Here is a 25,338-nt window from a genome sequence, read left to right as displayed (position 1 = left end):
CTTTTTATATTCAGCGCTGTGGCAGAGTCAATAAGGTCCATTCTGCATACAATATTCAAGATTATACAAGACAGACAGCATAATTCACACTCAATCAGAATACAAATGACTGCAGACAGCGAAACAACGCATTTGAAAACAAACACAGCTGATTTTCAGTGCTGGAACTAGCTCAGTCATGACCACCTCGCTATGCTCACACAGACTGTGCTTTCTCACAGAACGTACCTGCGTAGAATTCTTTATCTCTGCTTGGTATGGAGTCCTTGTTTTGTGAAGTCATGGTCTGAAATAATGCATGCAGTAACACAGAGAGTAAGGTGGGCGTCAAGGTTACTGTATGCCTCGCTTTTTTCTTGTGCGTGCTTGTGCATACTTGCATGTGCCTCATTAAAATGATGTGCAGAGTATATCAGTCATGTGTATAATTGCATTAATGTGTTATGAACTGTTTCCACCTCTAGCAACCATAAAGATTGCTCTCCATGGGATGGATCGGGAGATGAGAGAGGAATACCTGGTGGTCATCCAGGCCAAGGACATGGGGGGTCACATGGGGGGATTGTCAGGAACTACGACAGTCACCGTCACGCTAATGGACATCAATGACAATCCACCAAAGTTTTCCAAAAGTAAGTAACTTCACGACCTCAAACATCCCAAATCAAATAATGAGGATAAACAAATTACTGCTGCTCTAAATGACTGTTCCTCTGATTGGTCATTATTGGGAAAAATAAATGTTATTTTGCAAATCTCATCAAACAGGCTCCTCGGAAACTAATTCCTCTAAATGTTGTAATGTCTAATGATGATGCAGTACTGTAATATGCTTTCAGTCTAATTTGATCAACATTTTGAGAAACCAAAGAGCTCTGTCTCTTCCTCCTCAGGTCTGTACGACTTTGTAATCCCAGAAGATCTACCGATAGGAAAAATGGGAGGAAAGGTGAAGGCCAACGATAGAGACATTGGTGAGAATGCCAGGTCAACATACAGCATCATCGAGGGAGACGACCAAGGCACGTTTGAGATTGTAACGGACGCGCAGACACAAGAAGGGATTCTCCGAGTGAAAAAGGTAAGACCGTGAAACTCATTGTAAGGCAGCTCTTCAAGCTCTCACTTTGTAAGTCACTGACAGACAAGGTCTATGGGTTACACGGAGCAGGAGCTGCAAGGTGCATTCACCATAGTTTGCTAGAAAAGAGTCTTAGCAGCTACATCAAGAAGTCACAGCTCATGACTTTAAGACATAAGCAAATACTGTCTACTAATGTGTATTCTCCCAAAAGGCCAAACTTCTCTGCCCACTTCTTCTGAAGCACCTCTGGTGAAATCCTGTGCATTAGAATTTGAGAGAAGGCTTCACTCTAAAGTATAGCATTTAATATGGACACACTGTGGGGGGTCCCCCCCCCCCCCCCCCCTCGGAGTGGCTTAGGGGCTAAAGGAATGTTTGCTTTTCTGTAAATATTCCTTAAGCTTATGACAGAAAAAACATAACTGTCACACTATGACATTTTTTTCTAGCTGGACTTTCACTTTGCAGACTTTTAAACAAATCTGGCCAATCCTATATGAAAAATAAAAAGTGCAAAGTGCTTGTTTTTGTACAGCCCACACTTATTTTCAAATTATGCTCCTGATTAGCTGTAGCTGTCTTAGCTTAAGGCAGACATACATATTGAAAATGTGTTAAGCCACTCACACACACACATAGGAGCAGATGGGCCGTTCCTATATTTGTTCTGTAGTTTTTCCTGTGAACAAAACTTCATCAGCGCTGTTGCTGGGTAATTGCCTTGCTCAAGGGGACACTTGCATTGGTTGTTTTGAGAAAAAAACAGACAAAACACATTAAATTTGTTCATCAAGATATTCCCAGGTAAACCCGTCCTGAGGTGAAACATTCTCGTCATGAAACCTATTTTTTTCTTTTTTACCTTGAGGCAAACACATTAGCACGTAATGACATGATACAATGTGATGTTGGTGAAACAAGTGTTTGAATTAGCACCGTTGTAATAGTCAGATGATTTTAAAAGTATGACTAAGGCACATACTTTGCTACTGATTATGCCAGGCCCAGTGGCAGATCTAGAATTATTTAAAATCAGGGGCCATAAAGGTGCCACAATTTATACCAATTATATGTCCAACATCCATGCGGGTGCACAAGTCATACTTTGTTTACTGTTAGCTCTAAATATTTGAGCAACCAATATATTTTGAAAATGTTTCTGTGTTCAAGTGCATTATTTTATTTAAAAAAAATATAATTCTAATTATTCACAAATCATCACATTTATTGTTAGTTTATAAAAAATAAAAAAACAGCAGGAAAAAAATAACTACTGACAGGACAGGGCCACTCAGCTGGTATCTGAGTGGATCTGACCCGGTCTAAGTTTCCTAACATATAGCAACAATGAAGTATGAATATTAATTCCAAAATGAAAGCAGCACAAGCTTGAGCACAGTTATTATTGGTCGATTGTACTCATGTAACACATGTTATCATATATTTGGCTCAATACTATATATAATGTGTGCAATTAACATTTGGAAACCAAAATGCATTTTAATGACAATGTGACCTTCAAGGAAGTTCTGTTGGAAATCAAGCTGGGACTTGGACATATGCTATCAAAGATACCGAAGCACATGCTAGTTATATATGTATGTATTCTGTAGAAGTCTGTAGAAGCTCTGTTTGGTACAGGATGTTTGCATATATTGAATCATACACATTATTGATGGATGGGCGTTCTCCTGTCTTGAGTCATGGTTGGCTCAGTGTCTGGAGAGCTATAAATCACTCAAATAAGGAACACGATTGTGTGGTGATGTAAAACGACACTACCCCAAGGACATGTGGTGTGACTTTGTCAAAGTGTGAACAATGAACTGTGTGGGAGGTGGAATGTATAAGAGCGCATGCAATCTGCCGGGACAACAGTTCACTGCCACTGAAGAAAACACCAGCGCTGGAGAACAAACTCGACAAAGTCATAAAACCTTGAGCTGTTGACAAAGCAAATGTCAAACGTGTTAGTCTTTTAGGCAACCTCCAATTCCATGTCCCGCGGAGAGCCCCCCCATCGCCCCAATGTCTGCTCTACTTTCTCTCTGTGGCCCTGCGATGATTGTCTACATGGCTAATCGCAAGAGAGATGATAATGTTTGGAGAAAGTAACAAGACATTTGCACAGTGAGTGTTTTCACATCCCTCCAAACAGCAGCGTCTCAAGTTTAGACAAGTTGAAAGCAGCAGTATGTTGTGCCACTCCTCTTTGGTCTGTATCTGCACCGTTCTTATCCAACAACCAGGGTGACAGAAGAAAAGATTCAGTTACTCTTTCTCCAACATGCCCCGTCCCTGTTAACAGCTGTACGTGTCTATAAACTGCCATCTGACGCGGAATTCAAATTATTATAAGATCCTTTGCGGCAAGGTTAAAACATATTGATCTGACGGAGCCTGGAGAGGCGCTAACCAGGGCAGAGATTCTTTGCTGTTTGGGTTTTAAGCTTTTTATCTGCCAGCCCCCAGGCCTGTCGAGGGATGTTAGTGGGATGCTGAGCTTTCACCCCTGCAGCCAACGCTGAACTTTGAAGTCTCTAAATGGCCTGTGTACATACTGATTTGATGCTAACGTTTGAGAGGGACAGAAGAATGACACAGCAGGGTTGTGTGTGTGTGTTAGTGTGTGTGTGTGTTTGAGGGCAGAGGTTAGCATGTGTAAGCATGTCCCTTTGTCACTGAGTCTAAGTGTGCGTCTCTGTTTAGAGATGTAACCACATTCAGTGCAGCCTAGTGGTTTCAGTAAGAAACAAGAATGTAAACTGGCTGTGCAACCTTGACTCCTGAAAGACGACTCTACTACTTTGTCTTTACACTTGGAATCAACAATAGCTGTACAACCATGCATACTAACACAAATCAAAGTGACTCTCTCTGGATTACTCATTCAAAGCACTGTGTGCGTTTATTGAATTAATCATTTGAACGGGTCAGAAATATGACTTGCATTCAGATTTCATGGCGAGAATAACAAACAGCATTTATGCACCTTGTGTAGATGCTTCATTTGATTCTGTAATTGATATTGAGAATTATTTTTAATCAAACTTAACTCGGCCCATCAAAGAAGCTGTTTGCCAAAATTTTTCGCTCAAAGCAGTTAAGTGGATTTGGTATAATTAAATTTGCCAGTAACAGTGAACCACCTCCCCTGTCAGCTCTCTGTTTGGACACAGGAAACAAATATAATGAGTTGTTTCTGCATTCTGTCAAGTCGGAATAACACTGGAAGATTTTGACAAGTGAATCGCAGAGCAATGTGAGGTTGTGTTCCCACATGAATTAAAAGTTGAGATTGTTCCTATATTACTTATAAGTGCAGGTGAAAATCAGTTTACAGAGTGGAATGGAACTAACCCACTTTATCATTTGACTTTGGATCAGCAGCCTTAAGCTTGTGAAACTACTACGGTTGAGGAGAAGAAAATAAGGTTGGACAGACAGGAGGAAAGAAGAAAGAAAGAAAGAAAAAGATAGCATCAAATCACATTAACATAAATTCATATTTATTTATTTTCAGTTTATGGTCTTGACTGTCCAGCAACAACCTTCTACAGCCTCTTACTCTCCACCACCCTCTGAATTGAAGTGTAATCCATTGGCTCGAGGTTTCGGCCACACTCTGTACCTTCTCAGCACAGACGGCACAGTGCAATCAGAGAAAGAGAGAGAGAGAGAGGAGAGGAGAGGAGAGGAGAGGAGAGGAGAGGAAGGATCGGAGGGCGGGTTGGGTGTCAGGAGTGAGGAGTGAGGAGGAGGGGGAGGAGGAGACGAAGGGGGGAGGTTAATAATGAAAGTGTTCCCAATAGCTTCTCGGAGTGTGGAGGAATAGGGCTTGGAGAAGCTTCAGGGGCTTAGGTCTGTCTACTCGTGTCCTGATGCCAGGAGTGTGGGAGTGTAGAAGTCAAAGCTCTGGGTCGTCTCTCCAGCTCCCACCCCCTCCAGCTGCTAATACCGTCTCACAGCCGGACCCCCAGACACCCCTCCACCCACCTGCCCCGGCTGCCCCAGAGCTCTCAGCGCTGGTCCTCTGGGACGACTCCTCTTGCGCTGCCCCTCTTTGACTAACTAAATACATTTCTCGTTCTGTTCATCTCCCTCCTCTTAGTCCTTCTCTTTCCCCAAGCCAGCTCCACATCCCCTCAAGCGGCAAGGCCCACTTTTGATTTCCCTATAAATCCTGGTTATGGAGTGTGGAAGTGACTTGATCCCATTATTCTAGTAGTATGAGAGCGACCAGAGGTGATACAGAATGAAATTGTGACAGTCTGGGGTGTCCTCAGAGATGCCAAGAGAGTAAAATTGTGGCTCTCCTCTTTCTCTTAAATATTAATGACGAGCCATCTTTAAAGGAAATACAACTGCATAGCGAGTGAAAACAGGGATTAAACAGATCTGTCAGTCACACAGCCACATGTACTACACAAAATGTTTTCACTCCTCTTTGGGGGAAATTACACCTTCTTTTTTATCGTCTTGAATAAGTACCTGTTCTCATTTATTTTATGCGAGCTGGTTGTGATAGCAGTGTGAAAGCTCTGATAATCTGCTGTCACTGAGAGCATTAGCAAGGAGATTTGTGTTCTTTCATGCCGATAAAGGCTGGGAAATATTTTCAGGTTGTGCAGCTCTGACAATTATAATTATCATGATCAATTGACTTAAAAATAAAAATGATGATCAAATGATTTCTCTTTGACGTGATCACAGTCTTTCACAGTGTGTTTCCTTTTACAGTTTTAGTTTCTTTAAACTATTATGTTGGCATTATTTTTGAAAGAAAATTGTTTGGTAACACATAAAGTCGTTGTAAAAATACTCCGTTACATGTTTTATTTAAACAAAAAAAAGTATATAAGCATTTTCAGCAACAATATCAGACGTATGGTGTAGTCCCACAGCGTTGTTCTACCGTAAAATCTTACAATCTATCACCTATCATCTGCTGACGAATAGGTCTCTGGTGGCAACTGTCAATATTTTGAGGGCTCCTTGAAGAGGAATCCGACTCACTGTTCTGTACGTGCAAAAAAACATTATTAAGTGTACAACAATTTGGCCCTGAGGACCTTCATCAGGTAAACCAAAGGTGGTTGAAGGACCACAGGACCAAAACATTGTACTTTTAATTACTTTTTTTTGCAAGTACAGGACAGTGTGTGGGTTTCCTCTTCTCTCACCTGCATATTCTTTTTCTTCTACGCACCTGTCTACAGTATTTTTGAAGAAGTGCATTGACCTTTTCAGAGTTGTTTTGGGGCCTCGATGTAAAAAGGAGATATACGGGCCAAGACTCTGTCCTGTACACTGTTACTGTCCAACAACGTTGTATCAAACGTTTCTCTACACAAATCACAAACAGCATTGCTTTATGTTTTGGGTCCAGATTATATTTTGACTTACTACTATCTGCATTACTGTTCCTGCTTTATTTATGTTGGTTTTATAATGGTAGACCAGCTATAGAATCTTTTCCATCAAAGCAGAAGAGACCAAGATTCTTCCCTCCCTTTAGCCCCATCGAGAGGGTCAAACTTCAAAATAACTAGATCTTACTTAAATGAAACTTAATAAGTGTCTTCCTAAACATCCTGTCTGGTGATCACTCAGATCTTTCATACACCTAGTTAAGATCACAGGATATTATTATTATTCTTTCTGATTTTTTCATCTCTAAAGCTGATTTGAGGTAACTATGATAAGGATCAGCAAAAATGTCATGACAGCTAAACTGTATATGCGTAAAATCTGTGAAGTGACCCTTTCGTCTATAACAAAGCATCATAGTTTATGAGCTGATCCTGTGTTTAGTCTGTAAAATTTGGATTTAAGAAGTAATATATGTATGAGTGCATTATGAATATACACTGACTATTAAGAAATACTTGAAATACTACACGTGTGTAATGTGTCGTTCCTGTGTTTGTCCCCACACCCAGCCTTTAGACTACGAGAGCAAGAGAGCATACACGCTCAAAGTGGAGGCCAGCAACGTCCAAACAGAGCCCAGCAGCGGCCCCTTCAAAGATACAGCGACGGTGAAGATCGTGGTGGAAGACTCCGACGAGCCTCCGGTTTTCTCCAAACCCATATACTTACTGGAGGTGAATGAGAATGCCCCCATCAACACGGTCATAGGCACAGTCACCGCCAGGGATCCGGACGCCCCGGGGAGCCTTGTCAGGTATGAGCGGGAACGCAGTTAACAGTGAAGCTACTGAGAGAGACTCTGCTCTCCTACTTAGCCATTTGCTATTAACTGACTAGAGCAATGCCGAGCTGGAGACAGAAAAAGGCTCTTTACTCTAACTCCAAGAAGTGATGGAGAGAATAGGTGAACAAATGAGTCTTTTTGGGCTATAATGAGTTGTTTTAATAAAAGGTTCGACACTGAGGCATGCAATTAAATCCCTTCATGCCTGCCTGTGACCTTTGGAGACTGTGCTTTGCATCTTTGGCAGTCAGGAAGTGACTCCATGATTGCTCTTATTTCCACAGATGTACAAAAAGGAGAAAAAGGCAAAAAAAGATTATGAGTTGAAGGCAGCACAACTTCCTCCTTCACTGTGTTATCAGCCCTGCTGTTTTCTCCTCTTGTGTGACTCATTCTTGGAAATACCACAAGGGCACCTTGAGGATAGGTTATACAGGCAATTTCTCTCTCTCCATCTTGGCATTTCATTAATTCTCCAGTGACTTGCTGACCGCATTCCCGGGACAACACTCAACAGGTTGTGTGTAATTGCATGGTGAGCAGAGAGCGGGCTGGGTTTCATAGATTGGCTGATGGTGTAGAGCAGGGCTGGTTCGCTTTACGTTATTTTTCTTTTTTTATTTCTTTTTCTGGTGGCATCCTCATGTTTAGTGATGAGATTGCCAGGAGGAATTGAGCCCCGAGGTTGCACGATGTCCCTTCCCCGTTAAAGAGAGAAATATTTCATCTATTTCACATGTGACATCTTCTGCCCCCTCTCTATTCTTATATCATGTCATCACGCTCCTGTGTTTGTCAATGCAAGTCTGTGTTTAAGAGAGTGACAAAGCGAAAGAAACCCCTTTTACAATATAAGTTTAGTTAAATCAAGTGCATCATTAAATTTGATAATCTCAAAATAGCATTTATTCTTCTGAATGTGCAGTATTAGCTGTTATGTTTGTGTACTTTCTTGTTATGTGGCTCCTTCAGTGCATCATTATTGACAGAAAACGTACTAAATAATGAATGAGAGTGCATACAGACGGCAGCCTCCTGCCGACATGTTCTCTCGCTGCAATGAAACTGTCCAGATATCAACATCCTGTCATATCCTGGCACTTGTTAAATGTTCTGAGCGTGATACAGAGCAAACTGAGTCAGAGGCTGCCGTTTCAATGCACCAGGTTATTTGCCTTTTTTTTGGCAGTCTAATTCTCTCCCTTTCTTTTTTTCACATTTTTCCTGAGGTCATTCACTTAACACTCAGTGTTCATTATGCTTTTAATCACCAATTTTATAATTTTGTGGAGAGGTTGTTATTTTCAGAATGGATTGTAGCTCAGGGGCTTTGTGCGACTGTCAGGCCCTGAATGAATCCACTGCAGAAAAAGAATAGAGCCTTTCTTTCAAATGTGCTAAAGAGCTGTTGAGATTTTTTTAAATCAAGCTGCATTCTCAAACTTTTGATTTCATTCTCCGAGAGAAAGATAATGAATGAGAAATGCCTAATAGAATGTTGCATTAGTAAACTGCCAGCTCCAGTAAAACCGCTGATCGTCAGGGAAAATAACTGCCCAGAGATAACACACAGAGCCAGACTTGTACTTGCCAGTTTGCATTTTGTCACAACAAATTGTTTTATCTCTGTGATTTTCTCTTTTATTTTTATTTTTTTACCAGACCCCCATCCCCACCCCCCGCAAATCTTCAAAATGAGCATGATCTATCACAGATGTCAAGTGTTTTCTTTGTGGGGGGATGAGATGAAACAAACTATTGTCATGAAGGGCTTAATATGATGCATCACCCTCACCAAAGACCGTTAGATTTTTACTTGGGGTCGGGCTTTGTATGAGCCTGTAACTCTGAGCTCTCGGGTGATAAAATGATTACAGTCTGGAAGATTTTAATCCTGCACATATACTGGCGGACAGAAGGCTGCAGCCTCAGCAAGGCCTCTTACAAGAACACAAGTTGTAAATAATGAAAGAATCTAGTCTAAAGCTGCAGTCAATAAACCAAATATTTATACTTAACAAACTTAGTTTGTTGAACACACAGGGAACTAACAATTATATGCATTATTGAACAATCTTGTTTTTTGGGGTGTATTGTATAAATAATTTGTTCACTAAACCATCAGAAAACTGTGAAACTCACAATTTCCCAGAGTGAAAGTGGACCTGACACACTGTAAAGAGACGCTGTTTGTTTAAATTTAAGACTAAAGTCCAGCATGCATAGAATTTTAAATTGACTGAAATTATAATTATTCAAAACATTTTCTTATGAATGAAGCTTGATATTGCTCCAGTTGGACTCATATCCCTTAGTTTTAATTGTATAATGACTTTAGTTCTTGAAAAATCCTCTAGTTCAACACGATTTTTTAATTTTATTTTTTAAATTTAAAATTCAGATGACCAACAATATGTAACATAAAAAAGTAAAAGATTGTCAAATTGCCAAACTGGAGAAGCTGCAAATATTTTTATTAAAAATTATAGGAAATAAATATTGGATTTTTTAAATCTTTTTTTTTTTTGCTTTTAGATGACCATCTAATTGCTGCTGCTCTTAATGCATACACAGTGTGGTATTATTGAAAACAAACATTCTGGCTGTGAAACTGATCATTTCATGAGTGATAGTTCTATATATATATATTGAACTGTTTGTCAAGGAAACAGCAGTTGCAACACACGCAGGGAGCTGGTCTTTACACTTGTAGTAGGTGAAAATTAAACTAATCATCCCTCATTTGTCCTCCTCCCTCCCTTCTGTCTTTTTTTCTCACCCTTTTTTTCCTTCTCTCTTTTATCTTCTACTCGGTGCTTTAAAAATTGGAAGGAGAAGGGTCTCCCATAAAGAAAGCTGCAGAATAGATAGAAAGTGGAGGAGTGGTGGCAGTAATAGCAGCATCACTGTGAGCTGATCACCATCTGGACGAGCTCTCAAGTCGGGCGCTCTGATTAGAATCGCCATCTCAATCAGCCCCTCCAGCCAGACCAGACCAAACCAGTCTGAGTTGAAAAAACCACTCGGGGCGAATGCTCTGGTGGGCTCTGTGTCCTCTGCACTCTGGAGACAAACCGCCCCTTAGCTGTAGTTAATGCATCCAACCAACAACATTTCAGGTGCACTCCATGAATTACTCCGTCAGTATTGCTTCTCTCTGGAGCCTGTGCTCTGTCGTTTTCTACCTGACTGATCACAAATAAAAAGCAATGTGACATCTGGCAGTCACTGGAGCTGTCTGGCACGAACGGCTGGATTTCATGGAATAGCTGTGGCTCTATTCTTATTTTAAAATATTGATGATTTGAAAAGCAGTGCCAGAATTTAATAAAATGTTTGGTTTACAGCTTTGTTTTTATTCTCTTTCCTTCTTTTTTTCTTGTTTGGATCTGTGGGGATGTAATAGAATTCTGTAAAGCTTGTTTCTTTCTGCAGGCTTTCTTATGTTGTTTTAGCACAGCTGACAGCTAACATACTGCACATGGTAATACAAGCACTCATGTAAAAGCGATGGCTTTGGAATGAATGGAAATTTAATGTCAGGGAAGCACAGGGCCCCTATTCCGCCGTGCAGATTTCTTTTTTACTTCGGACTCTCGAAGAAAATCACTGCCCTGATAAAACAGGCCTGGGATCCAACCTGAATAAAAAGAAGCTATAAAACACCACTCGTCAGCATTCAGGGGACAGCAAAAATTAGTTCTACATCAGTGATGCTCCCAGAGGAATTACTGACCTAATAACAAGAAGGAATGTCACACAGGCATTTTGTTCTCTGTGGAAAAAAAGCACTTGTTCTTGAGCTTTTCACCTCCTCTTTCCCAAACTTGCACAGACACTCAGTCATTCAGACGCACACATTCACAAACCTTTAACTGTCACGGACACAAAACCCAGCACCCGCTGTCACACATATGTGAACAACAGCCGTTCACTCAAGGCCTTGCATTGGTTTGTACATTAGCCTGAGCGATACATTTGGTTGATATTGTATAATGTTTAAGTATGAGAGTATATATGCTAGAAAAAATACATATACATTTAAAACATTTCTTAATTTTGAGGAAATGTTTTCACTTTATAATTTGACCACCAGAGAGCACTAATGACTTTATTTTTCACAATTCTCTTAAAAATAAATTTTAGATAAAACGTTTTAAGGAAGAAAAAGAAAATTACAAATTTTCACTGATGGAAATTAAAATTTACAAGCCATGAAACACACTTGTAGTTAATTTTAAATGCTCAGGAGTGTTTTATTTTGAACAAGCTTACCTTGTGTATCGGTTGGTTGTTTTACTTCCTGTCTTTGTCGCGTTTTTCTGCTTTTTCGATCGTCTGCCCCGTACTGATGTGTTTCAGCCATGTGTTATCTCGGTCTCCCTTGTGTATCTGGTCTCTGTGCTCCTGGTCCTTTTTTGTCAGTTCGTCTCCTCAGTTTGACCTCATGCTTCTGTTCAGCTCCCCGGTGTTTCTGGCAGTACTTTCTTCTTTTCCGTCTTCCTGTCTACCTGTTGACCAGAGCAACTGTTAACCTGAGAATCAAATTCCTTTTTCTTTTTCATTGGACCTACTTGCCAGTGTCCTGGCTCAATTTTAGTACTAAAATCCTAAACGTACCGCAGCCTCAGAGGATGATTAGTGATCGTGTTACAGTGTTGCATCACGACAGTCTTTACCTCTTGCTCGCAGTGATACTGGCTCTTATGCAACAAAACTTTCCTCCTCACACACATCTCTCAGCCTGAGCCTTGGCGAGCAGCTCAGCGGGCTCGCTGACGTTTGTCTGAATCTGAGTCATTTTCTCCGTTTTGATCCAGATAACTACTACAGCTGTACTCGCTTCAATATCACTTACCTCACTCAGGTCGACAGACGATGTCTGAACCACAACTTGAGAAACTTTTGTGAGCGCAGACAGATCCTAACAAAATATATTTCCCATGATGCATTTCACCTTCTAGATGTGAATAGTAGTGAACTGCGATGCATTCGTTGCACATACGGTTTAACAGTAAAACATGAAGGGTTATTAATGTATATATTGTATCTCATGTTTATGGAAACAAATTGGGAGTTTGTTCTTAGTCTCATATTGACACTGGCCTCTAATGCAGCACATTGCATACAGGACATACAGCTGGAGTTTAAACGGATGCTGAAGGTGTCAGCAATCACACTCGCATCTCCCTCAAGAAAATTCGAAACCGTTGTCTCTTCCTGACATTAATCCATCTGACCAGGTATCAGCATGTCTCTGTGAATTCAGGGTTTCCTTGGTAGAATGACTCATTCTCAGTTTGGATAAACATGACTAGTGCTTATAGTTGTGGATTATTCCTGTGTTGTGCTCAAGATGGGTTCATTATGTATCACCACATCAGTCAAAATGTAATTACGTTTCTCTCCACCTTTTCAGATGTTGAATTGACATCAAATTTTACTCCACACATGCTCACTGCTGCTTTTTGTGATTAACATGCACCATAGACAACATATGCTGATTTCACTACTTTTGTTTGGCACTGGTCTAATAGCAAGTTTACAGCAAAATTAACATCACTACACAACATTACAGCCATTCACTGGAGTCTGCCTTACCTACTAATAACTTCTGGGATTTCAAAAAATATATATTTTATTTGGGCTTTTGGCTTATATTTTGATAGTACAGAGAGAGCTAGCGGTGAAAGGGGGGCAGAGAGAGTGGGGGACGACATGCAGCAAAGGGCAGCGAGTCGGAATCGAACCTGAGCCGCTGCAGAGGCGTGTAGCCTCATTCGGACGGCAGCTAAAGCCCTGTAACTTCTGGTATTTGATGGATTGTTGTAAGTGGAGAAAATCACTTAATACCCAACATGTGATGATAAAACCTTCGATGGCCACAAAATTTCACCAGTCCTCTAACAGAGAAGATTTCCTGGTCACGGTTTGAGTGACAAGTCATCTGTGTCAAAGGCAGTGCACAGACGCCACATCAATGCTATGTCATATAGAATCATAAATGAATGAAATAAAAAAAGAGCAATCTCACTGATTACAGCCTATGCTTTGTTTTTTATGCACAGAACAGTACCTGTCACACTGATCCACTCTGGGCAGCATATTATGTTTGTTATTTATCGAGGCAGAATATTTCTAGATGCCAGTTGCATCAGAGGTACTCTGCTGTGAAATATTTGGCACAAACAGCGTCTACGTGATGTTTAACTGTTAGACTTGAGGTCAGTCCAATGCCGTTTAAAGGCTTGTGAAAAGTACGGACACGCGCATGCATTTGCACACATCACACTCAGGAAAAGCTGTGCACGTATACAGCACTGGATATCATTTTTTTTATTTGCTTTTAATTCTTTTCACATCACGTTGTCAGTTTGAGTGACAGGTGGCAGAACATTTCAGGGTCTGTCTCCCGCTTCCACGTGAGGCTGTCAGAGTCTGACTGGGATCCACTCTGTCTGCAGGAGAGAGGCTGCTCCCAGGTGGTTTGCTGCTGTCTGCCTGTCTTGAAAGTGCTCTGCGTCTGCAGGGCAAGAGAGAAAGAGAAAGGAGGCGGGTGGGGGTGGTCCTCATGGACCTCTCCCAGCCCGGCGTCTAGAGGATTTTACACCATTTCATCTCAAAAATGGAAATGTCACGGCTCGGTACATCTCCCCAACAATTGGAATCTGGGCCAGTGGTTTATTTATTTCATTCCCTACCAAGCAGCACTTGCCTTCCTATCAATTGTTGTTGTTGTGACTTTGTCTTTTTCTGTTGCTCTTTCTCTATTCTCCCTTTTCACCTCTCTGTATGGCTTTCCTTCCTCCCTCTCTCTCTCTTCTTTCTCTAATAAAAATACTCCAGGGTTCCTGCCAACAGGTCTGCACTGATAGGGATGAGCGGTTCCACTGCGAGATGGTACGAGACCCAGAGTTAGGAAGGAAGGGAGACAGGGTGAGCAGGGCTCCTGGTGGCTGAGGGATGTCTGTGTGTGGGGAGCAGGGTCTGGTCTGACAATAAGGGGAAAAAATGGATGGGCTGATTGGATTGGGTAGAAGCTTGAGACCCAGCTGGATGGGAAAGAAAAAATTAAAGTTTCTGTTAGTGAGTAAGAGGGGGAAAAGATTGTGAGGGAGGATGCGAGAGTGAGCCAGACAGAGCGCGAGAGAGAGAGGAACAGGGACAGTTTGTCCTGGAGGTATGGAAACACTTGCGCGCCACACAGGTGTAATTAGCTCACGTGAATCACAGTCTCCTTGTGTTTTGGTCGAGTAGGATGTTTGTGACAGTCGCACATAAAGGCTAATGAAATGTGTGAAACCAAAGGTGACCCGTAATGACAGATTTCTTTTTTTAGTCAGTTTTTGTGTGGGCTCGTCCCAAGAATTGGCGCGGCGCGTGTTGCAACATGAAAGAGCGATTTCACAGCTTCGAGTTGCATCGGAAAATTCCCTTTTATGTGCATTCCAATTTCATGCCCGCTGCTGGAGTTTCTTACAGGGTAGTTTTATGTCTTGCCACCGTATTTTTGAGACCGTACAAGTCTCCAAAAAAATTTTATAAAAAGAATCAGTGTGTCACAGGCAGGGTCACACAGAAATAGAATCAAGAAAATATTTATTTTTTTCCAAATGTGTCCTTTGAAAATGTTTTGATAATTTTAACTTGAGCTGCTTTACTGACAAGCACATACAAATTGCAAGAAGATAACATTTTGTCTCTTGTTATGCAAGGTCACACATGATGGTCACTGAATCATTTCCATTGCACTCACACATTCACATTCACATTCTCACACACACACACACACACACACACACACACACACACACACACACTTTCACACAATGCTGTCCTAACTCATTAATGCAAAGCCTCTGGGAGCCATTGAGTGTTGACAGAGCCCAAACAGGGTTAACAACACCCCATCTCTCACCCTGACATGACATGTACGAGTGATCTTTTTTTGCAGGAAGGGGGCGTCAATGTGATTGGATGGGGGGGGGGGCTTCTTGGACCTAATCGGGCTTTAATGCCCCCTGATGCTCATGTGAAGCCTGTAATTGTTCTTCAGATGATAATCATTGATTTCCTACTGTTTTAATGTGCATTAATCCATAGGTTTCTCCTGATGGAGGTGGACCTGTTAGCCACAGCACCCGAGGGGCCGACTAAAGATGCTTCGCCAGTGCCGTCGCGAAACAGTTTTGGCTCAAATTTCAGTTGATCTGTTGTCTTTGCAGATACTTCATCGATCGGCACACGGACCTGGAGCGGCAGTTCAACATCAACGTGGAGGACGGGAAGATCACACTGGCCAAGCCGCTGGACCGAGAGACAGACATGTGGCACAACATCACAGTAACCGCCACAGAAGTCAGTAAGTAACCTCAGACTGAAGCTGCTCTCCCACTTCCTGCTGCGCACATCGTTCCTCATGAATTGTAATGTCCTATTTTGGAAATCAGCGCACTGCTGACATTCGTTGGCACGCATGTTTTAAAAATCGAGAGCTGCAGGAGGAAACATAGAGATATCTTCTTCCTCTCAGCTACTCCGTGGTTTGGCTCAGTCAAAGGAATCACTGACCTGCTGCACACAATCCTCTGTTCAGTGCAGCGCTTTGTAAACCAGCCCCTTTTTAATCGCTCCGAGAGTGTGGCACAAACAATTAGCATTTGAATCCACGGAGGCATTAAATACGTTAATTTGCTGAGTTTTGATTGAATTAAACAGCTCAGTAGTCAATTTGTGGAAGTGCAAGAACATTAAGACGTATCAAATAAACAGTTTTAAAGACATGCTCCAGAGTGGATTGCTCCAATGCCAGCATCCATTACAGATTAAAGAACATCTGCGAACCGCAAAACTCACTGACTATGTAGAAAATTTTGCCGGCAGAGCTACAGCCACCACATACAACAGCTCAAACCATATGTAAGGCTTTATTTGCATACAGATTGTTTCAGGGGGGCTGTATGTTGTGATAAAGCTTAATGTACCCCTTTAGGCTATTGGAATAGAAATTTACACAGCTTGTAACTTTTTTTGCCACTATCCTTTTCCGCTCTATCTCTCTATCCTTGTCTCCCTTTATCAATCTCTTTCTTTCCTTAATCATAGGAAACACACATTAATTGTCAGAACAAATAAAATCCCAAACATTATTTGTTGGCTGTGCAGCGCAGACAAATCCCACCATCGTAGCAGCCCGTTGGAGGAATTGAACGTGTCTCGTTTGATAAGCCAGATGCCTTGTCATGTCTTGCACCTATACATTTAAAGTGCATTTTCATGCCTCTTGGCAAAGTAACTGTGGCTGGAGATAGTGGTGTCTCTGGGAACACCTAATAGGAATTTGCCAAAATAAATATGGCAGTTTTGCTATTCTTCACAAGCGGGGAGGGGAAGCCGGTGTCTTCTCTGGCGTGAAAAGGAATAGATGTGTTCCCAGTTCTGTCCCGATGCCATTTGCCACCCAAACGGGGACGCGTTCTGCTGCCTCGCATCAGTTGACATCTGACTAATCAGATTCTATTCCCTGTCTGCTGCTGCTGGGGGAAAGTCACTTTTGCAGAAGGCTGGACTCGGTCTCGCGCTCTCCCTCTGCCCTAATCCATCTACGCTGTCTATCAGACTGTCAATTTCCACTCCCCTCACTGCTTACCTCTTTTTCAACCCGTTGCCAGGTCCGCTTGAGGTCTTGTGTTTCTGGGACATCTTGTCCGCATGTGTTGTTTTTATTAAAAGGAGAAAAATAGAACATGAATATTTTCTTGTAAGAGACATACAGTTATATGAGATTTTCACGCAGATACAGTTATATCTATTTCCTCTTCTCTTGTCCAGGTTTTATTTTAGGATATCTTAGATGAACATGATGTCTTCAAACAGCTGATTCAAGAGAATTAGGGGAATTTTATTTTATAATGACCATATTAACACTGTTTAGTTTTCAAAACAATTTTAAACCATGGCCATCCAGATTAATATGATTAAACATCAATTGTTTTCCATCTGAGAGCCTCCCTTCTTAGGAAATCATAGGTTCATGTCCAGAACATAAAAACAATGTATTTGCGATCATTCACACAACATTATAAAGTCTTATAATGTGTCTGTGTGGCCCTGTATAAAACCTTACCAGCGTAGTGATTCAGTCTTGTTCTGTCCATATTAATTGATAATTGGTTTAAAAGTTGGCATCTGGCACCTCTGATTAATAAATTCAACAGTTTACATGGACTCTTGAAAAGGGACTGTCAATTACCAGTGATGAATAATTCCAATCAACATCTAATCTAACTAAATAGCCTTTTATTGTCTTTTTAGACTTCAGTTACCAATGACTCATTAATATGCATGTTTTAACCCTCATGTTTTAAACATTGCAGTGTACAGGGGATTTTCAAAAGGCACTTTGGATGGATTTTTTTTCTCTCTCTCGGTTGACTCGAATCCTGTTTTGCATCGCTGATACCAGCTGAAACGTAGATTGATGTGGCTTATCATCTGTCCTCCCATCAGCTCAGGAAATGAAGGGAGAAATAAAGATAGAAAATAAAGGAAATTAAAACTAGGTCACAGAATTCACCTGGGATTTCATGTGTAACCTTGTTTTTTTTGTATAGTTTTCTCCCAGTTATGTGTTTTGCTCACTGTCTTTTTATCTTTGTCTTTTTTTTGCCTCATCTATCTATCTATCTATAGGAAATCACAGTCAGATATCAAGGGCAATAGTTGCTATCAGAGTTATGGACATAAACGACAATGCCCCTGAATTTGCCACTGAATACGAGGCCTTTCTGTGTGAAAATGGAAAACCCGGACAGGTAAGTGATCTATCACTTTCTTTTGCTCTCTCTCTTCCTTTCTTTCGCTCTCTTTCCTCCCCTCTAATGATTGGCCACAGTGAATTATAGCCTATTTATTTCACTGGGAAACTACAGAGGTGGGAGTGCGGCCCTGTTTTCCTGCAACAGTCCTCCCCTGACACAGTGTGCGCAGAGCAAAGGGGGAATGAGAGCAGTCAGGATTGATCAGAGTGGATCATAATTCAAGACTGTCTTTCATGTCTTCCTCCAGATGGCACAATACTTCCCCTAGCCAAAAATCCTGGATAAGTACTTAGCATTCTCCTTCTCATCAATCGACCTCATTCAGGGGACCTGCGTACGTACAATAGGGAGCTTTATTGAAAGGGGGTGGGAAAAAAAAGGTGGAACTGAAAAAAGAGAAACTGTCCTGCAGGGCCTGAATTCTAATTTCTAATCAATCATAAAGACATACGGCCCGATAAGACCTATGATGACAGATTAACAGATAGAGCCAGGAGCTGGAAAGTGTGCCAAACTAGACAGGACCTCATTGATAATAATCTCAAACCCCAGGAATGAATAGAGCATATATTTCATCGGGTGTGATCCAGCCAGTATTACACTGAGGCAATCTTGGGTGGCAAAAAACAAAGTAATGAATAGGCTGCCTCCTCTAATGGCTTTGAGACCTCCTCTGTATATCTTCTTGTCTCTCTGTTTTCAACACAGGTGATCCAGACTGTCAGCGCAGTGGACAAAGACGACCCAATACAAGGCCACTACTTTGACTACCGTCTCGTCCCAGAGATGCTCAACAACCCCAACTTTACCATCAAAAACAACCAAGGTGGGAGACAAAAGAAAGAAGGAACACAGAGCAGCAGCTCTTTTGTGGCAGAATGACTGAAGTTTCTGTAAATTTCTCCAATGGCTTTCCAGTCCAATCTCTAACCCGCGGCATGTTAGCCGTACTGGAGATGAAATCTGGTGGATCAGTGTAGCTCACAATTAGCAGATGTGAAATTGTCTGGACACCAGCTTCTTTTTACTCCCCAGTGCGTTTTGAGGGAAACTAAATGAATGGGATCCAAATGGCTTTTCCTGGTATTCTTGCAGCTCAATGTAGGATGACTTCCTACGAGCTGTTGCAGCCTGGCAGATGGTACTAAATGTATCTACTAAATACTCTCATTGGTTTATTTGCCATTTTGCTCTTGTGTTTATCCAACTCCTATTCTCCTGCAATCCTCTCCATACAATGCTCTGAACAGGCTGTGTTCTTGATGACGTTGTGTAATGTTTTCAGCTCGGGGCAAAAAATCTTCATATGGTACTGGCCTTCTGTTTCAACACAGAGCCTGCAGGCTAACTTACTGCAGGAGGAGGATGGAGTCCTTAAAATCAGGTCATCAACTTGACTATGTATCTTTAGATGAAAAGAAAAACCTTTTACTTTTCTAAGGTACATTAGCAAGTAGGAGGAGATGTGTAATAATCACAGGGAAAAAAACAAAAAATCTATTTTCCTATTACATGCAAAAACCTTTTCAGAAAATGTGTAGTCAAAAATGAAAGGCTGTTTAACATGCTCAGATTTTGCTGCATAATACTCTATGGATCTGCCTGGAAATACAAGCAGGTTCCTCAACACTCGCCTTTTGTTAAAAGGACATTTAATAGTTTCCTGGGATTATGTTAAAAACCGATTCACTAGTAGGCACAGCTCTGCTTTAGTTTGAACAGCAAAAACGTTGCATTTTCACTTGCCTGAAATCCAAGTAATTATGTGTTGTGGTTCAGCTCTGTATATTACATACCACCAACAACCACTTCTCTATGGTAGTGCTAATTCCAAACAGGAAAGAAGCCCATCGTGCCATATCCCCCAGCACTTGAGCGTCTATTTCTATCTGAATGGGCAGCTGTGGGAGACACTTCATTGAAGAGCGGCAGGTGCCTGTGAACCCCTGTGTGCTGCCGTTGTTTGCAATGATCAGTCTAATTGTAGGGATCGCACAATGAAGAGGTTAGGGGTTGCCCTCAGTGGGGAACATTTTTTGAGTTTCTGACCAGCTATAGCACAAGATTTTGAGGAGTCTGGCCTGTGCGCATTTAGGAGAGTATTCCATTGTCAGTGATAACATAATGACTGCAATGCCAAAAAAGAAATTATCTCCCTAGTACAAATAGAAAAATGTACTCATTAACTCCATTTTCCCCTCACTAGAGAGAAAACCTCCACATAGGTCCCAACATTCCATTTACATTTTAATCAAGCTACACACTAAAGCTACACACTCAAATGTATATGTAGAAGGTTTTTTTTCTTCAAGATCAATGAATTAGTCCTTGGGGAAACAGGGAAAATGTTTAAAAACCAGCTAATTCCTGGGGCACCTTCTGATCTGGGTCCGCTCAAAAATGAGATGGTTTCTTTCCTGACCAATACTACATTCTCCCACAAAGTTTCATGAAAATCCAATCTCTGGTCTGACAGTACCTTGCAGTGGCTCATGCTAGCAAACCTTTGCTTTATGACTGACATTACTGAGTCAGTGACAATGACTTGTTCCTACTAATGCTAATTTTGCACCAAGTTTTAGCCTTTAGCTTTATCCTCTAATAGTAAGTTGTAGCAACAGCGGCTGCTGTGTAGTAAAAGTTAATAAGACTCATTTTGAAAGAGAAGTGGAATCTTGTTGTCTATTTTACAGCATATCGGCTTATGATTTGCATGACACCACATTGGTGTCCATACTTTAAATCAGTCTTTTAACCAAAAGTATAGGGCCAAACGCATCTTTCAAATATCACCATTACTCAAGTCTTTTTTCTTGAACAATTACCTTAGCCTTGCTTTTATTGTGTTAGTGTCCCAAAACAAAAAAAAAACTTCCTGGTCAGAGGTTTGGAAGGCAAATGGAGATTTTTGATGTAGTAAAAACAAATAATTAGAGTACATTTGATAATTATTTTTGATTGCCAATAGGAATTACTTGAAGAATTTCGACTGCAGCACATACTCAGCAGTGTAAGTATTTTGTAAATTAGAACATATGAGAGCAATTATTGCACGTTTATGTTTAGCATACACATGGAAAACTCCACCACTTTCATTTGAACTTGCACAATAAGGCTGCAAATATTAACATATCCACACACTTAGTGGTGTAAAGAAATCAGACACACTTAATGTGGTAAGAAGTTGGAATAATCACCCATTGGTATGCAGGAAGTGTTACAAATTCACCTTAACAATGCTGAGCATTTCTGTGCTTCTTCCAATCCATTGGCATTATGTTATTAAGTAGCATTTAAGTCCTACTTGTTTGGCATTTATAAATGAACTGTGTGTAGTCGCTCACATAATCTTGAGGGACTTCAGCAGTTCAGAAAGTCGTCACACTGTTAGTGTCACTTCTGCTGTCACTCCTGTCATTTGGAGCCTCCCACATATTACATTATTCATAGCAGAAGTCCTATTCAAATGAGCCTTTTCTTTTCTCATGGTGAGAATTAATATTTCAATGTACACAGTGTTTTCATCAGAATCCATCAGTCACTAGATGAAACACTGCTAATGTGCCCTAATATATAAAAGATAATAAAAAAGCAGCCTTGTAACTGTTCATTCTGTTTGAAGGTTATAGCAGTTTTCTCTTTGAGTAGCAAGAAATGTTTAATTCTATTTTTAACTATCATTAGTTGCCAAAAAAGGAGAAAATGACCCGTATATGAGGACAAGCCTTGGCGCTTTACTGTTATTGATACTTGCACTACTGAGTTGTCCCAATGAAGAGACACATTGGTACTCGCACCACTTTGTGGCAGCACAAAGGAAATAAATCTGTTCATATGTTCACATCAATTACAGATTGTGCAAAGAAAATGATTTTATCATGAAGCATTCAATTGAGTTTGCTCTGTGAACCCAGGCAGTTTCAACATAGCCTGTCTCTCCACAGCGTATATACAGTATATCAGCAGATCCATGTTCCTCCCTTCATGACAGTGTAACCGCCAGCAGTGAGGCAAAGGTTAGACTGATCAGAAATCTTGTACATTTTCCATAAGATCAGCAGGAGTAGATTCTTATGGGAATGCAAGTGTTTGATAATTTGAGCAGCGTAAGGAGAGCTGGCTAATGAGCAGACAGCTTCACAGAAGTGCCATCAAAGAGCAGCTGGCACCTTTCTGGGTCGACATGTGATGTCTCCTAAGTCAGCGTCACCTGCCATGGTCTCCTCATTTCTCCAGCTTTCAAAGGGTAGCGCAAAATCGGACTTGCCTTTCTTCAGAACTTCCAAATTGGGCTGTCAAGAAAAAGGGAAGGTGGCTGAAATCCATCTACCATACGAGAATGCTAAAAAACCTCAGTGACGATTGATGTGAAATTAGTTTACCCTCACCCTGCACTGATCTTCACACAATTTAATAAATGGAACTTCAGTATGTTGTCACCATGAATAGTAATGACTTTTTACCACATATTCACACCAAAATTCATTTCTGGCTTAACGTCTCTCCAACAGACAATTCAATCAGTGTTCTAGCCAAGCATGACACCTTCCGACGACAGAAACAGGAGGTGTACTTCCTGCCAATCATTGTGACAGACAATGGGAATCCACCAATGAGCAGCACCAACACCCTGACCATTCGGGTCTGTGGGTGCAGCAAGGACGGCATTGTGCAGTCTTGCAATGTGGAGGCCTACGTCTTACCAATCGGCCTTAGTATGGGAGCTCTCATTGCCATCCTGGCCTGCATCATACTGCTGTTAGGTGAGGTATATTTTTGATTCATAACCATATTTCCATTTACAAATGTGGATGATGACCTTCATAGATTTGTACTCACTGACAATCCATAGCTTGACCTGGACTTCTTCTTTGTGTCTTTCTTTCTGTCTTTGTGCCTTCCATTTTTCTGTCTTTCTTTCTCACAGTAATAGTAGTACTATTTGTTACTTTGAGGAGACACAAGAATGAACCTTTGATTATTAAGGATGATGAGGATGTGAGAGAGAATATTATCCGTTATGACGACGAAGGAGGCGGCGAAGAGGACACCGAGGCGTTCGACATTGCCACACTGCAGAACCCAGACGGCATCAATGGTTACTTGCCACGCAAGGACATCAAACCCGACCTGCAGTTTATGCCTCGAGCTGGGCAGCACTCAGGCCCCAATGGCGTGGATGTGGATGAATTCATCAACGTGCGGCTCCACGAGGCAGATAATGACCCCACAGCACCGCCTTATGACTCCATACAGATCTATGGATACGAGGGCCGTGGATCCATTGCTGGCTCCCTCAGCTCACTGGAGACTGCATCATCAGACTCAGACCAGAACTATGACTATCTTAGAGAGTGGGGTCCACGCTTCAGAAGACTTGGGGAGCTCTACTCAGTGGGCGAGAGTGACCGCGAGACCTGACCTTTGGTTTGTTAGAAAAAAGACCTTTGAGATTTTCTTTTTCTGTCCACATACTTGTCTATTAAACGCTAGGGGATTTGCTGGCTTTTAGAAACAAGTGTTTAAAAAGAAAAGAAAAAAAACAGTTAATATCAAGGGAAGCCACCTTTTTGTATTCTTATTAGAGTGAGGTATAGCAGTCGTCATCCACTACGTCAAGCGCATTGTAATTGTTGAGCCAAACAATGTCTTTATTAGGAGATCCATGATTCTTGTGGAGTGTAACTTAGATTCCGTTGTGGAGTGTCTAGCAGTATTTTGGGTATTAGTCATTCTGTGACTGCCAGTAGCAGAAGAACCCTGGTTTTGCTGTTTTCCAATGAAAGGAAATAATGGGTAATATTGGGTTCTCTGAAGCTTGAGTGGGCACTATACTCCATTCACCATGGACTGCACGCTGGACTGCAGAAGCTGTAGAGAGACCCTTGTTTTATGTCTGGCTGCCGAAGCCACACCGCTGATCGGTGAGCAGAAATGAAACGATGAAGAAAAAGCAATATATGGTCTACATTACAATGATGAATGTATGTATGATTTGAAAAAAAGACAAACCAGTATTGGCTTTAAGGTGAATTTGTTATCATTTGATATGTTCTCTGGTGGCCACATTTATAAAGCCCAGAGAGGCTCGCTTTATACAACTCTTTGTATTTACATGCTACAGGTGTGGGTCGCAAGTGTTATTAGCCTATTAAAGACTGAAATGAAGACAAAAAAGAGAAATGTAGAAACTCTGAGGCCTTCTTTTTACAGAAGCAACATTAAATACAATTGTAATCTACTGTTTTTTGACAAGAGACGTGTTGATTCTTCATTATTGTTGAGTTTTTGTATATTTGTTCTTAAATCATTTTTTCTGTGCTGACAATTTCAAGTGAGTGTGTTTAGATGATTTCACATTAAGCTGTTTTTCGACCATTAGAACACTATTTCATGACAGCCAAACCTTATCATGAATTTACTGCAGTTGATGACATAGACTAGATGTAAGCAGGCAACAAGAGCTCTAAGTTACTGTAGCAATGCACATGATCTAAATAATTGGGACTGTAGGAAATGGGACCTTTCTGATAACATGCTAATTCTGTGTAAAATATGTCTCAAAATATATTTTGGGGTACAGCCAGTGACTGTCTGAGCACAATAGTTAAATTGATACCTACGTGTAGTATGTGACTCCCTCCAAACATCAAATCTCATTTAGCAAAGATTGCATTAGCCCAAGAAAAATGAAGATAAAAATCCAGACCATGTGCATATTGTGCTTACACTGTATGATATCAGATAAAAAAGACTTGTACTGTACATAGAGTTACTGCTAAAGTCATTAGCTTTCAATGAGGTGGTAGGTTTTGTCTCTGCACGTTAGCTCTTGCACATAATGAGAATCTCAATGGCACTACAGCTGCGTGCATACTCAGTTTGTACTGATACAGTATTATGGCAGTTCTCGGTAGACTAAACAATATATATGGAATAGTCCTACATGCAGATCATATTTTCTACTGTGCTTTAATGCTTATAAATGTGTATGTTCAATTATTTACTCCCTGTACTGTAATCTAAGATACCCTGTATTGTTTCCTACTTTGTGAAATATATTTTTATAAATATTTGTGAAGGGGTGTGGTTTCTTATTCAATTAAGGTGTCACTGACAACACAAAATGCAGATAGAGAGGCGTAGGCCCTGTACTGGACCCAACCCATTACATTCTATTATCTTCAAGTCAAATCCAGACTAGTTAACATATGAGA

At 41.0% G+C, this 25,338-nt stretch overlaps 1 protein-coding gene across 2 annotated transcripts in view; it reads left to right on the top strand.

The window, feature by feature from the left end:
• The window catches only part of cdh8 (cadherin 8), an 87,623-nt gene extending 63,940 nt beyond the window's left edge, over positions 1–23,683 (top strand). The window contains exons 4-11 of one of the 2 annotated variants that reach the window (XM_069536384.1): positions 465–632; positions 894–1,081; positions 7,027–7,271; positions 15,527–15,663; positions 17,994–18,115; positions 18,830–18,947; positions 22,633–22,884; positions 23,055–23,683. In XM_069536384.1, the coding sequence (XP_069392485.1) occupies positions 465–632; positions 894–1,081; positions 7,027–7,271; positions 15,527–15,663; positions 17,994–18,115; positions 18,830–18,947; positions 22,633–22,884; positions 23,055–23,542 (1,718 nt within the window). In that variant the 3' untranslated portion in view covers positions 23,543–23,683. Of the gene's footprint in view, positions 1–464; positions 633–893; positions 1,082–7,026; positions 7,272–15,526; positions 15,664–17,993; positions 18,116–18,829; positions 18,948–22,632; positions 22,885–23,048 lie in introns of both variants that reach the window. The other variant, XM_069536341.1, reaches the window with a different exon arrangement.
• The last annotated feature ends 1,655 nt before the right edge of the window (positions 23,684–25,338 follow it).

The sequence above is a fragment of the Paralichthys olivaceus genome, chromosome 1, assembly GCF_024713975.1.
Source record: "Paralichthys olivaceus isolate ysfri-2021 chromosome 1, ASM2471397v2, whole genome shotgun sequence".
In the NCBI taxonomy this organism is placed as follows: domain Eukaryota; kingdom Metazoa; phylum Chordata; class Actinopteri; order Pleuronectiformes; family Paralichthyidae; genus Paralichthys; species Paralichthys olivaceus.
This window is presented reverse-complemented; position numbering and strand designations above follow the sequence as displayed.